This window comes from Cetorhinus maximus, unplaced genomic scaffold, assembly GCF_964194155.1.
Source record: "Cetorhinus maximus unplaced genomic scaffold, sCetMax3.hap1.1 HAP1_SCAFFOLD_3428, whole genome shotgun sequence".
Lineage (NCBI taxonomy): Eukaryota > Metazoa > Chordata > Chondrichthyes > Lamniformes > Cetorhinidae > Cetorhinus > Cetorhinus maximus.
The window spans coordinates 1-15,515 of NW_027599340.1; the positions used below are offsets into that span (position 1 = coordinate 1).

General features: G+C 48.2%; 1 protein-coding gene across 1 annotated transcript; it reads left to right on the plus strand.

The window, feature by feature from the left end:
• The first annotated feature begins 867 nt into the window (after window positions 1-867).
• LOC144678014 (uncharacterized) lies at window positions 868-1,806 on the plus strand. The gene has a single exon (XM_078537946.1). The coding sequence runs from the start codon at window positions 868-870 to the stop codon at window positions 1,804-1,806; it is 939 nt and encodes a 312-aa protein (XP_078394072.1).
• The last annotated feature ends 13,709 nt before the right edge of the window (window positions 1,807-15,515 follow it).

Genomic DNA, 15,515 nt, shown 5'->3' on the forward strand with positions numbered 1-15,515 from the left:
GGTGGGGAGGGAGGGGGGTAGATGGGGGTTAGGTGGGGGTGAGGAGGTGGGGGGAGATGGGGGTTGGGGTGGGGGTGGGGAGGGGGGAGATGGGGGTTGGAGTGAGTGGGGGTGGGGAGGGGGGGAGATGGGGAAAGGTTTAGTTTTAAACACAGCGAGTTGTTGTGATCTGGAAGGCGCTGCCTGAAAGGGCATCGGAAGCAGATTCAATCGGCATTTTCAAAAAGGGGAAATCGGATAAATACTGGAAGGGGGGAAACATTGACAGGGAGACGGAGGGAGGGAGAGAGAGGAAGGGAGAGGGAGGGAGGAGAGAGAGGGAGAGGGGGAGAGGGAGGGAGGGGGAGAGGGAGGGAGAGGGGTGGAAGGGAGAGAGGGAGGGAGAGGGGGAGGGAGGGAGAGGGGGAGGGAGAGGCAGAGGGGGAGAGAGAGGGTGGAGGGGGAGGGAGAGGGAGGAGGGGGAGGGGGAGGGAGAGAGGGAGGGGAAGGGGAGGGAGGGAGGGGGAGAGGGAGGGAGGGGGAGGGAGGGAGAGAGGGAGGGGAGGGAGGGAGAGAGGGAGGGAGAAGAGAGGGAGGGAGAGGGGGAGGGAGAGGGAGGGAGAGGTGGAGGGAGAGGGAGAGGGGGAGAGGGGATGGAGGGAGAGGGGCAGGGCGAGGGAGAGGGAGGGAGAGGGGGAGAGGGGATGGAGGGAGAGGGGCAGGGCGAGGGAGAGGGAGGGAGAGGGGGAGGGAGGGAGAGGGGGAGGGGGAGGGAGTAATTGGATCACTTGTTCACAAGGCCAGCACGGGGAACGAGGGGCTGAATGGCCTCCTCCTGTTACAGCCTGGCTGATTTCTTTCCCTTTCCTTTGTTCAGAGGTTGAGGCAATGAAGCGGAAATCGTGGCGAAGGTGGAGACGAGAGACGAGGAGGAGGTTCCCGGACAGGCGGGAGCAGCTTCCCCCCGGCTCACAGGGATCGGTGATGCCGGGGTGCGTGCCGAACCCAGCGGCCACGGCCGTGCCCGGTAACCGGCAGGTGCTGGCCTGGGGGGAGGGGGAGCCGGTGGGGCTGGAGCGGCTGGAGTACCGAGAGCTGTCACCGGGGGAGCCGGCGGCAATGCTGCCGCCCTTTGCCGGCTTGGCGGACTGGGAGTGCGGGTTGGTGCCGGCGGCCAGTTTGCCTCAGGACCCCGGCGAGCGGGAGGAGGAGGAGGAGGAGGATGTGGCGTCGCTGGAGCAGGACAACGAACTCTTCATCTGCTCCATCTGCGGCCGCAGCGTCACCGGAGCATCTCCCTTCGACCGGCACCAGCAGGTCCACGCCAGCTACCACTGCGCCACCTGCGGCAAGGGCTTCAGCCGCTCGTCCAACCTGAGCCGGCACCAGCGGCTGCACCGCCAGGATCCTGCCTTCGCCTGCCCCCGCTGCGGCAAGTCCTTCCACCAGGCCTCGGACCTGGAGCGACACCAGCTGGTGCACACCGGCGAGCGCTGGCACCGATGCGGCGAGTGCGGCAAGACCTTCACCCAGTCGTCCAACCTGGCCCGGCACCGGCGCATCCACTCCGGCGAGCGGCCCTTCGCCTGCGCCGCCTGCGGCAAAGACTTTAACCGGCTGTCCAGCCTGGAGCAGCATCGCCGCATCCACACCGGCGAGCGGCCCTTCCGCTGCCCACTCTGCGGCAAGGGCTTCAACCAGTCCTCCAACCTGGCCAGGCACCAGCACACCCACAGCGGCCGCCACAGAGCCTACGGCCGGCCCTTCGCCGGCTGCCCGGCGCCCGGATCGCGCCAACGTCCGACAGGCAGAGACAACGTGCCCTGAGACCCATCACCGCTTACCCCCCCGCACCCTCCCACCCACCCCTCCCAGCGCCAACGTCCACCGGGCACTCCGGCACATCGACTCCCCTCGCTGGGGGTGACACCCTCCCCCCCCCCACCGAACCGTCTGGAGCACGGGGAGGGGGGGGTGGGGGGGCTTGTGGCAACGGCCAAACGCTCACATTAAAACCCATTTTTGACCAACTGCCTCTGGTGCTGCTTGAGTGACACACGTTGGGTGGGTAGTGGGTGGGGGTGCGAATTACAAACTGTGCGCGTGGCAAGATATCAGGCGCCTATCACCAGTGGGAACCAGGCGGAAAAGATACGGCTAAGAGGGGAATGTCTTTTTTAAGAAATGATCCATTCACGGGGATCCCCGATTGCCCCTGGAGAAGGCGGGTGGTGAGCGGAGGAGAGAGTATGAGTAGAGACTGGCAGCTAACATTCAAGGGACCCTCCTGCGGACGTGTGAACAATAAACAGGAGTGGGGCTCATTCAGGAGATTTACACATGGACACCCAAGGGGCTGAGACACACGAGGAATCCTTGTTAAAGAAAACTACCAGCGCTGCCAAGTCGAGGAGGCAATGTCCGGACACCGGATTAGCCATCGGTTAGAGGAGTATTAGAGAGACCGGCTCTCTTCAAAGCTGGGATCATTCACGGGGGGCTGGATCTGAGGGGGTCAGGTTCCCAGAGGGGAGAGACTGTAGAGGCGCTAGTCCCAATCCTCCAACCCTTCTCAGATACAGGGGGGGTGGGGGTCCTGAGCCGGAGGACTGGAGAGAGCTGCACGTTTTAGGCCCTTGTTCTAAGAAGGCCGTGAGGTTAAACTCAGCAGGACACAGGCTGGGCAGTTCCAACTCGGTGGTGCAGAGACAGTCTCACGTTCACTTGGACGAGCACGAGGGGAAAACTGCGTGGGGTTTTTGGATGAGAGTAAATCGGGGTTGAGCTAACGTGGTCGAGGTTTTCGGACGTGGAAAGGGCGTTTGATTAAATACCCCCGCAACAGGCCCGTGGAATGAAAGGGGGAGGAGCGAGGTGGATAGGGGGGGAACACAGAGTCGTGGTTCATGGAGGTTTACAGCGGAGCTCCACAGGGGGTGGGTGTGAGAAGCCCCTGCTTTTCCTGTGATATCTATTCACGCTCTGGATCTGGGTGCACAGGGCACAGCTTCAGAGTTTGTGGATGATACAACACAGGGAAGCATTGGGAACCTTGAGGAGGGCAGTGAATCTCCTCAGAAGGACACAGACAAGCTGGGTGGGGTAACTCTTTCGAGTTATCAGCAGTCACAGATTGTAACTCTTTCGAGTACATTCACAGTTCTTGGTTTCCGGGAGTGGGACATGAACCCACAACCTTCTGATTCAAAGGCGAGGGTGCGATGAACTCTGGGTGGAGTAGATGGACAGGTGGCAGACGGACGTTGACACAGAGACGTCTGGAAGACAGGTTGGCGGGAAGTACAATTGTAAAATGGGGGCAGGAAGAGAGGGATCAGGGAGGGGGTAAATGTTAAAGGTGTCCACGCGGGTGGAGAGCACAGCTAAAGAGGCAGAGGAGACCCAGTGCTTTATAAAGAGAGGCACGCACACACAGTACAACAGGAAGGAGGTGATGTTACACCTGTATAAAACACCAGGCTGGAGTATTGTGTCCAGTTTGGGGAAGCGCAATTCACTAAGAATTGATCTCGGAGAGGATGCAGAAACGATTCACAGTCCCAGGATCTGGGGTGCACTGTCTGAGAGTGTCAGACTCTAACCACTCGATTGACCCTGTCTCCCCCACACTCTCAGACAGTGCGTTCCAGATCCTAACCACTCGATTGACCCTGTCTCCCCCACACTCTCAGACAGTGCGTTCCAGATCCTAACCACTCGATTGACCCTGTCTCCCCCACACTCTCAGACAGTGCGTTCCAGACCCTAACCACTCGATTGACCCTGTCTCCCCCACACTCTCAGACAGTGCGTTCCAGACCCTAACCACTCGATTGACCCTGTCTCCCCCACACTCTCAGACAGTGCGTTCCAGACCCTAACCACTCGATTGACCCTGTCTCCCCCACACTCTCAGACAGTGCGTTCTAGATCCTAACCACTCGATTGACCCTGTCTCCCCCACACTCTCAGACAGTGCGTTCCAGACCCTAACCACTCGATTGACCCTGTCTCCCCCACACTCTCAGACAGTGCGTTCCAGATCCTAACCACTCGATTGACCCTGTCTCCCCCACACTCTCAGACAGCGCATTCCAGACCCTAACCACTCGATTGACCCTGTCTCCCCCACACTCTCAGACAGTGCATTCCAGACCCTAACCACTCGATTGACCCTGTCTCCCCCACACTCTCAGACAGTGCGTTCCGGATCCTAACCACTCTCTGCATGAAAAAGTTTCTCCTGTCGCTATTTCCCAATCCCCTTATATCTGTCCCCACTCTGGTTCTCTATCCTTTCGCCAATGGGAACAGTTTCTCCCTCTCTACTCTGTCCAGACCCCTCGCAGTTTTGAACACTTCGATCAAATCTCCTCTCGACCTTCTCTTCTCCAAGGAGAACAGTCCCAACTTCTCCAATCTCTCTCCGTGAACTGAAGTTCCTCATCCCTGGAACCATTCTCATCAATCTTTTCCACACTCTCTCCAGCATCTTCACATCCTTCCTAAAGTGCGGAGCCCAGAACTGGACACAACACTCCAGCTGAGCATGAACCTGTGTCTTATACCAGCTCAACACACCCTCCCTGCTCTCGTACTCTCTGCCCCTATTAATAAAGCCCAGGATACTGTCGGCTTTATTACCTGCTCTCTCAACCTGTGTCTTATACCAGCTCAACACACCCTCCCTGCTCTTGTACTCTCTGCCCTTATTAACAAAGCCCAGGATACTGTCGGCTTTATTACCCGCTCTCTCAACCTGTCCTGCCATTTTCAATGCTTTCCATACATATACACCCAGGTCCCTCTGCTCCAGCACCACATTCAGAGATGGACACTTGATTTTCCATTGTCTCTCCATGTTCTTCGTACCAAAATCAATCACTACTCCCGTCTATTCTTGTCTGAAGAGGTACAAAGCTCGGTATTCAATTAGCGTTAATTATATAACTGAACCTCTGTCCATTACACTTTCATCAGCTCTGAACAAAACCTCCAAATCTCATTCACTTTTCCACCAACGTTTCACCTCTTCACAATCCCCAATTTTATCCATTAAAGGTCCAAGCACAATGGATAGACATTTGCCTAAACAGGAAAGCATGAGACACTCTTTTGCGCTTTAACTTAATGAAGAGTTTGTTGTAATGTTAGACGCCCAGGTCCACGAATAAAGCATAAATAAACACCTGGAAACCAAACGAGGGGTTCGGGGGTGTTTATATATAGAATAACAGATTCCCGGGAGTGAGTTACAGGCTGGGATTTAATCGAGGGGTTCGGGAAGGTTTATATATAGAATAACAGATACCCGGGAGTGAGATACAGACTGGAATCTAATCGAGGGGTTGGGGTGGTTTATATATACAATAACAGATACCCGGGAGTGAGTGACAGACTGGAATCTAGTCGAGGGGTTCGGGGTGGTTTATATATAGAATAACAGATACCCGGGAGTGAGTTACTGACTGGAATCTAATCGAGGGGTTCGGGGTGGTTTATATATAGAATAACAGATACCCGGGAGTGAGTTACAGACTGGAATCTAATCGAGGGGTTCGGGGTGGTTTATATATAGAATAACAGATACCCGGGAGTGAGTTACAGGCTGGAATCTAATCGAGGGGTTCGGGGTGGTTTATATATAGAATAGCAGATACCCGGGAGTGAGTTACAGGCTGGAATCTAATCGAGGGTTTCGGGATGGTTTATATATAGAATAACAGATACCCGGGAGTGAGTTACAGACTGGAATCTAATCAAGGGGTTCGGGGTGGTTTATATTTAGAATAACAGATACCCGGGAGTCAGTTACAGACTGGAATCTAATCGAGGGGTTCGGGATGGTTGATATATAGAATAACAGATACCCGGGAGTGAGTTACAGACTGGAATCTAATCGAGGGGTTCGGGGTGGTTTATATTTAGAATAACAGACACCCGGGAGTGATTTACAGACTGGAATCTAATTGAGGGGTTCGAGGTGGTTTATATTTAGAATAACAGATACCCGGGAGTGAGTTACAGACTGGAATCTAATCGAGGGGTTCGGGATGGTATTTATATAGAATAACAGATACACGGAAGTGAGATACAGACTGGAAATCTAATCGAGGGGTTCGGGGTGGTTTATATATAGAATAACAGATACACGGGAGTGAGATACAGACTGGAATCTAATCAAGGGGTTCGGGGTGGTTTATATTTAGAATAACAGATACCCGGGAGTGAGTTACAGACTGGAATCTAATTGAGGGGTTCGAGGTGGTTTATATTTAGAATAACAGATACACGGGAGTGAGTTACAGACTGGAATATAATCGAGGAGCTCGGGCTGGGGTTTATATATAGAATAACAGGTACCCGGGAGTGAGTTACAGACAGGAAATCTAATCGAGGGGTTCGGGGTGGTTTATATATAGAATAACAGATACACGGGAGTGAGATACAGACTGGAATCTAATCAAGGGGTTCGGGGTGGTTTATATTTAGAATAACAGATACCCGGGAGTGAGTTACAGACTGGAATCTAATTGAGGGGTTCGAGGTGGTTTATATTTAGAATAACAGATACCCGGGAGTGAGTTACAGACTGGAATATAATCGAGGAGCTCGGGCTGGGGTTTATATATAGAATAACAGGTACCCGGGAGTGAGTTACAGACAGGAATCTAATCGAGGGGTTCGGGGTGGTTTATATATAGAATAACAGATACCCGGGAGTGAGTTACAGAGTGGAATCTAATCGAGGGGCTCGGGGTGGGGTTTATATATAGAATAACAGATACCCGGGAGTGAGTTACGGACTGGAATCTAATCCAGGAGCTCGGGGTGGGGTTTATATATAGAATAACAGATACCCGGGAGTGAGTTACAGACTGGAATCTAATCAAGGGGTTCAGGGCATTTATATATAAAATAGGAGATACCCGGGAGTGAGTTGCAGACTGGAATCTAATCGAGGTGTTCGGTATGGTTTATATATAGAATAACAGATACCCGGGAGTGAGTTACAGACTGCAATCTAATCGAGGGGTTCGGGGTGGTTTATATATACACAAACAGGAACCCGAGAGTGAAATACAGACTGGAATCTAATCAAGGGGTTCGGGTTGGTTTATATATAGACAAAAGATACCCAGGAGTGAGTAACAGACTGGAATCTAATCGAGCTGTTCGGTGTGGTTTATATATAGAATAACAGATACCCGGGGTGAGTGACAGACTGGAATCAAATCGAGGGGTTCGGGTGGTTTATATATAGAATAACAGATACCCGGAAGTGAGTTACAGACTGGAATCTAATCGAGGGGTTCGGGGTGGTTTATATATAGAATAACAGATACCCGGGAGTGAGTTACAGACCGGAATCTAATCGAGGGGTTGGGGTGGTTTATATATAGAATAACAGATACCCGGGAGTGTGTTACAGACTGGAATCGAATCGAGGGGTTCGGGGTGGTTTATATATAGACAAACAGATACCCGGGAGTGAGTTACAGACTGGAATCTAATCGAGGGGTTCGGGGGGGGTTTATATATAGAATAACAGATACCCGGGAGTGAGTTACAGACTGGAATCTAATCGAGGCGTTCGGGGTGGTTTATATACAGAATAACAGATAACGGGGAGTGAGTTACCGACTGGAATCTAATCGAGGGGTTCGGGGTGGTTTATATATAGAATAACAGATACCCGGATTTGAGTTACAGACTGGAATCTAATCGAGGGATTCGGGGGGTTTATATCGAGAATAACAGAAACCCGGGAGTGAGTTACAAACTGGGATATAATCGAGGGGTTCAGTGGGTTTATTTTTAAAATAACAGATACCCGGGAGTGAGTTACAGACTGGAATTTAATTGAGGGGTTCGGGGTGGTTTATATATAGAATAACAGACACCCGTGAGTGAATTACTACTGTAATCTAAGAGAGGGGCTGGGGGTGGTTTATATATAGACAAACAGATACCCGGGATTGAGTTACAGACTGGAATCTAATCGAGGGGTTCGGGGTGGTTTATATATAGAATAAGAGATGTCCGGGAGTGAGTTACAGACTGGAATCTAATCGAGGGGTTCGGGGGGTTTATATATAGAATAACAAATACCCGGGAGTGAGTTACAGACTGGAATCTAATCGAGGGGTTCGGTGGGTTTATACATAGAATAACAAATACCCAGGAGTGAGTTACAGACTGGAATCTAATCAAGGGGTTCAGGGTGGTTTATATACAGAATAACAGATACCTGGGAGTGAGTTACAGACTGGAATCTAATCGAAGGGTTCGGGATGGTTTATATATAGAACAACAGAAACCCGGGAGTGAGTTACAGACTGCAATCTAATCGAGGGGTTCGGGGTGGTTTATATATACACAAACAGGAACCCGAGAGTGAAATACAGACTGGAACCTAATCAAGGGGTTCGGGTTGGTTTATATATAGACAAACAGATACCCGGGAGTGAGTTACAGACTGGAACCTAATCGAGGAGGTTGTGTGGTTTATATATAGAATAACAGATACCAGGGAGTGAGTTACAGACTGGAATCTAATCGAGGGGTTGGGATGGTTTATATATAGAATAACAGATACCCGGGAGTGTGTTACAGACTGGAATCTAATCGAGGGGTTGGGGTGGTTTATATATAGAATAACAGATACCCGGGAGTGTGTTACATACTGGAATCTAATCGAGGTGTTCGGGGTGGTTTATATACAGAATAACAGATACCGGGGAGTGAGTTACCGACTGGAATCTATTCGAGGGGTTTGGGGTGGTTTATATATAGAATAACAGGTACCCGGATGTGAGTTACAGACTGGAATCTAATCGAGGGGTTCGGTGGGTTTATATCGAGAAAAACAGAAACCCGGGAGTGAGTTACAAACTGGAATATAATCGAGGGGGTCAGTGGGTTTATTTTTAAAATAACAGATACCCGGGAGTGAGTTACCGACTGGAATTTAATTGAGGGGTTCGGGGTGGTTTATATATAGTATAACAGATGCCCGGAAGTGAATTACAGACTGTAATCTAAGCGAGGGGCTGGGGGTGGTTTATATATAGACAAACAGATACCCGGAGTGAGTTACAGACTGGAATCTAATCGAGGGGTTCGGGGTGGTTTATATATAGAATAACAGATGTCCGGGAGTGAGTTACAGACTGGAATCTAATCGAGGGGTTCGGGGGGTTTATATATAGAACAACAAATACCCGGGAGTGAGTTACAGACTGGAATCTAATCGAGGGGTTCGGTGGGTTTATACATAGAATAACAAATACCCAGGAGTGAGTTACAGAGTGGAAACTAATCAAGGGGTTCAGGGTGGTTTATATACAGAATAACAGATACCTGGGAGTAAGTTACAGACTGCAATCTAATCGAGGGGTTCGGGATGGTTATATATAGAATAACAGATACCCGGGAGAGAGTTACAGACTGGAAACTAATCGAGGGGTTCGGGGTGGTTTATATATAGAATAACAGATACCCGGGAGTGAGTTAAAGACTGGAATCTAATCGAGGGGTTGGGGTGGTTTATATATAGAATAACAGATAGCCGGGAGTGTGTTACACACTGGAATCTATTCGAGGGGTTGGGGTGGTTTATATATAGATTAACAGATACCCGGGAGCGAGTTACATACTGGAATCTAATCGAGGGGTTGGGGTGGTTTATATATAGAATAACAGATACCCGGGAGTGTGTTACAGACTGCAATCTAATCGAGGGGTTCGGGGTGGTTTATATATAGACAAACAGATACCCGGGAGTGAGTTACAGACTGGAATCTAATCGAGGGGTTCAGGGGGTTTATATATAGAATAACAGATACCCGGGAGTGAGTTACAGACTGGAATCTAATCGAGGCGTTCGGGGTGGTTTATATACAGAATAACAGATACCGGGGAGTGAGTTACCGACTGGAATCTAATCGAGCGGTTCGGGGTGGTTTATATATAGAATAACAGATACCCGGATGTGAGTTACAGACTGGAATCTAATCGAGGGGTTCGGTGGGTTTATATCGAGAATAACAGAAACCCGGGAGTGAGTTACAAACTGGAATATAATCGAGGGGTTCAGTGGGTTTATTTTTAAAATAACAGATACCCGGGAGTGAGTTACAGACTGGAATTTAATTGAGGGGTTCGGGGTGGTTTATATATACAATAACAGATACCCGGGAGTGAGTTACAGACTGTAATCTAAGCGAGGGACTGGGGGTGGTTTATATATAGACAAACAGATACCCGGGAGTGAGTTACAGACTGGAATCTAATTGAGGGGTTCGGGGTGGTTTATATATAGAACACCAGATGTCCGGGAGTGAGTTACAGACTGGAATCTAATCGAGGGGTTCGGGGGGTTTATACATAGAATAACAAATACCCGGGAGTGAGTTACAGGCTGGAATCTAATCGAGGGGTTCGGTGGGTTTATACATAGAATAACAAATACCCAGGAGTGAGTTACAGACTGGAATCTAATCAAGGGGTTCAGGGTGGTTTATATACAGAATAACAGATACCTGGGAGTGAGTTACAGACTGGAATCTAATCGAGGGGTTCGGGATGGTTTATATATAGAATAACAGATACTCGGGAGTGAGTTACAGACTGGAATCTAATCGAGGGGATCGGAATGGTTTATATATAGAATAACAGAAACCCGGGAGTGAGTTACAGACTGGAATCTAATCGAGGGTTTCGGGATGGGTTATATATAGAATAACAGATACACGGGAGTGAGATACACACTGGAAATCTAATCGAGGGGTTCGGGGTGTTTTATATATAGAATAACAGATACCCGGGAGTGAGTTACAGACTGGAATCTAATCGAGGCGTTCGGGGTGGTTTATATACAGAATAACAGATACCGGGGAGTGAGTTACCGACTGGAATCTAATCGAGCGGTTCGGGGTGGTTTATATATAGAATAACAGATACCCGGGAGTGAGTTAAAGACTGGAATCTAATCGAGGGGTTGGGGTGGTTTATATATAGAATAACAGATAGCCGGGAGTGTGTTACACACTGGAATCTATTCGAGGGGTTGGGGTGGTTTATATATAGATTAACAGATACCCGGGAGCGAGTTACATACTGGAATCTAATCGAGGGGTTGGGGTGGTTTATATATAGAATAACAGATACCCGGGAGTGTGTTACAGACTGCAATCTAATCGAGGGGTTCGGGGTGGTTTATATATAGACAAACAGATACCCGGGAGTGAGTTACAGACTGGAATCTAATCGAGGGGTTCAGGGGGTTTATATACAGAATAACAGATACCGGGGAGTGAGTTACCGACTGGAATCTAATCGAGCGGTTCGGGGTGGTTTATATATAGAATAACAGATACCCGGATGTGAGTTACAGACTGGAATCTAATCGAGGGGTTCGGTGGGTTTATATCGAGAATAACAGAAACCCGGGAGTGAGTTACAAACTGGAATATAATCGAGGGGTTCAGTGGGTTTATTTTTAAAATAACAGATACCCGGGAGTGAGTTACAGACTGGAATTTAATTGAGGGGTTCGGGGTGGTTTATATATAGTATAACAGATGCCCGGAAGTGAATTACAGACTGTAATCTAAGCGAGGGACTGGGGGTGGTTTATATATAGACAAACAGATACCCGGGAGTGAGTTACAGACTGGAATCTAATTGAGGGGTTCGGGGTGGTTTATATATAGAACACCAGATGTCCGGGAGTGAGTTACAGACTGGAATCTAATCGAGGGGTTCGGGGGGTTTATACATAGAATAACAAATACCCGGGAGTGAGTTACAGGCTGGAATCTAATCGAGGTGTTCGGTGGGTTTATACATAGAATAACAAATACCCAGGAGTGAGTTACAGACTGGAATCTAATCAAGGGGTTCAGGGTGGTTTATATACAGAATAACAGATACCTGGGAGTGAGTTACAGACTGGAATCTAATCGAGGGGTTCGGGATGGTTTATATATAGAATAACAGATACTCGGGAGTGAGTTACAGACTGGAATCTAATCGAGGGGATCGGAATGGTTTATATATAGAATAACAGAAACCCGGGAGTGAGTTACAGACTGGAATCTAATCGAGGGTTTCGGGATGGGTTATATATAGAATAACAGATACACGGGAGTGAGATACACACTGGAAATCTAATCGAGGGGTTCGGGGTGTTTTATATATAGAATAACAGATACCCGGGAGTGAGTTATAGACTGGAATCTAATCGAGGAGCTCGGGGTGGGTTTATATATAGAATAACAGATACCCGTGAGTGAGTTATAGACTGACATCTAATCGAGGGGTTCGGGGTGGTTTATATATAGAATAACAGATGCCAGGGAGTGAGTTAAAGACTGGAATCTAGTCGAGTGGCTCGGGGTGGGGTTTATATATAGAATAAAAGATACCCGGGAGTGAGTTACGGGCTGGAATCTAATCGAGGAGCTCGGGGTGGGGTTTATATATAGAATATCAGATAACCGGGAGTGAGTTACGGACTGGAAGCTAATCTAGGAGCTCGGGGTGGGGTTTATATATAGAATAACAGAGAGCCGGGAGTGAGTTACAGACTGGAATCTAATCGAGCGGCTCGGGGTGGGGTTTATATATAGAATAACAGATACCCGGCAGTGAGTTACTGACTGGAATCTAATCGAGAGGTTCAGGGTGGTTTATATATAGGATATCGGATACCCGGGAGTGAGTTACAGAATGGAATCTAATCGAGGTGTTCGGGGTGGTTTATATATAGAATAACATATACCCGGGAGTGAGTTACAGACTGGAATCTAATCGAGGGGTTCGGGGAGGTTTATATATAGAATAACAGATACCCGGATGTGAGTTACAGACTGGAATCTAATCGAGGCGTTCGGGGGGTTTATATATAGAATAAGACATACCGGAAAGTGAGTTACAGACAGGAATCTAATCGAGGGGTTCGAGGGGTTTATATATAGAATAACAGATACCCGGGAGTGAGTTACAGACTGGAATCTAATCGAGGGGTTCGGGGTTGTTTCTATAGAGAATAACAGAAACCCGGGAGTGAGTTACAAACTGGAATCTAATCGAGGGGTTCAGTGGGTTTATTTTTAAAATAACAGATACCCAGGAGTGAGTTACAGACTGAAATTTAATTGAGGGGTTCGGGGTGGTTTATATATAGTATAACAGATACCCGGAAGTGAATTACAGACTGTAATCTAAGCGAGGGGCTGGGGGTGGTTTATATATAGACAAACAGATACCCGGGAGTGAGTTACAGACTGGAATCTAATCGAGGGGTTGGGATGGTTTATATATAGAATAACGGATACCCGGGAGTGTGTTACAGACTGGAATCTAATCGAGGGGTTCCGGGTGGTTTATATATAGACAAACAGATACCCGGGAGTGAGTAACAGACTGGAATCTAATCGAGGTGTTCGGTGTGTTTTATATATAGAATAACAGATACCCGGGGTGAGTGACAGACTAGAATCTAATCGAGGGGTTCGGGTGGTTTATATATAGAATAACAGATACTCGGAAGTGACTTACAGACTGGAATCTAATCGAGGGGTTCGGGGTGCTTTATATATAGAATAACAGATACCCGGGAGTGAGTTAATGACTGGAATCTAATCGAGGGGTTGGGGTGGTTTATATATAGAATAACAGATAGCCGGGAGTGTGTTACACACTGGAATCTATTCGAGGGGTTGGGGTGGTTTATATATAGATTAACAGATACCCGGGAGCGAGTTACATACTGGAATCTAATCGAGGGGTTGGGGTGGTTTATATATAGAATAACAGATACCGGGGAGTGAGTTACCGACTGGAATCTAATCGAGGGGTTCGGGGTGGTTTATATATAGTATAACAGATGCCCGGAAGTGAATTACAGACTGTAATCTAAGCGAGGGGCTGGGGGTGGTTTATATATAGACAAACAGATACCCGGGAGTGAGTTACAGACTGGAATCTAATTGAGGGGTTCGGGGTGGTTTATATATAGAATAACAGATGTCCGGGAGTGAGTTGCAGACTGGAATCTAATCGAGGGGTTCGGGGGGTTTATATATAGAACAACAAATACCCGGGAGTGAGTTACAGACTGGAATCTAATCGAGGGGTTCGGTGGGTTTATACATAGAATAACAAATACCCAGGAGTGAGTTACAGAGTGGAAACTAATCAAGGGGTTCAGGGTGGTTTATATACAGAATAACAGATACCTGGGAGTGAGTTACAGACTGCAATCTAATCGAGGGGTTCGGGATGGTTATATATAGAATAACAGATACCCGGGAGAGAGTTACAGACTGGAAACTAATCGAGGGGTTCGGGGTGGTTTATATATAGAATAACAGATACCCGGGAAAGAGTTACAGACTGGAATCTAATCGAGGGGTTGGGGTGGTTTATATATAGAATAACAGATAGCCGGGAGTGTGTTACACACTGGAATCTATTCGAGGGGTTGGGGTGGTTTATATATAGATTAACAGATACCCGGGAGTGAGTTACATACTGGAATCTAATCGAGGGGTTGGGGTGGTTTATATATAGAATAACAGATACCCGGGAGTGTGTTACAGACTGGAATCTAATCGAGGGGTTCGGGGTGGTTTATATATAGACAAACAGATACCCGGGAGTGAGTTGCAGACTGGAATCTAATCGAGGGGTTCGGGGGGGTTTATATATAGAATAACAGATACCCGGGAGTGAGTTACAGACTGGAATCTAATCGAGCGGTTCGGGGCGGTTTATATATAGAATAACAGATACCCGGATGTGAGTTACAGACTGGAATCTAATCGAGGGGTTCGGTGGGTTTATATCGAGAATAACAGAAACCCGGGAGTGAGTTACAAACTAGAATATAATCGAGGGGTTCAGTGGGTTTATTTTTAAAATAACAGATACCCGGGAGTGAGTTACAGACTGGAATTTAATTGAGGGGTTCGGGGTGGTTTATATATAGTATAACAGATGCCCGGAAGTGAATTACAGACTGTAATCTAAGCGAGTGGCTGGGGGTGGTTAATATATAGACAAACAGATACCCGGGAGTGAGTTACAGACTGGAATCTAATTGAGGGGTTCGGGGTGGTTTGTATATAGAATACCAGATGTCCGGGAGTGAGTTACAGACTGGAATCTAATCGAGGGGTTCGGGGAGGTTTATACATAGAATAACAAATACCCGGGAGTGAGTTACAGGCTGGAATCTAATCGAGGGGTTCGGTGGGTTTATACATAGAATAACAAATACCCAGGAGTGAGTTACACACTGGAATCTAATCAAGGGGTTCAGGGTGGTTTATATACAGAATAACAGATACCTGGGAGTGAGTTACAGACTGGAATCTAATCGAGGGGTTCGGGATGGTTTATATATAGAATAACAGATACCCGGGAGTGAGTTACAGACTGGAATCTAATCGAGGGGATCGGAATGGTTTATATATAGAATAACAGAAACCCGGGAGTGAGTTACAGACTGGAATCTAATCGAGGGT

Bases quoted from the DNA above. Each gene is read 5' to 3' on its own strand.
- LOC144678014 (XM_078537946.1), top strand. From the start codon at position 868: ATGAAGCGGAAATCGTGGCGAAGGTGGAGACGAGAGACGAGGAGGAGG.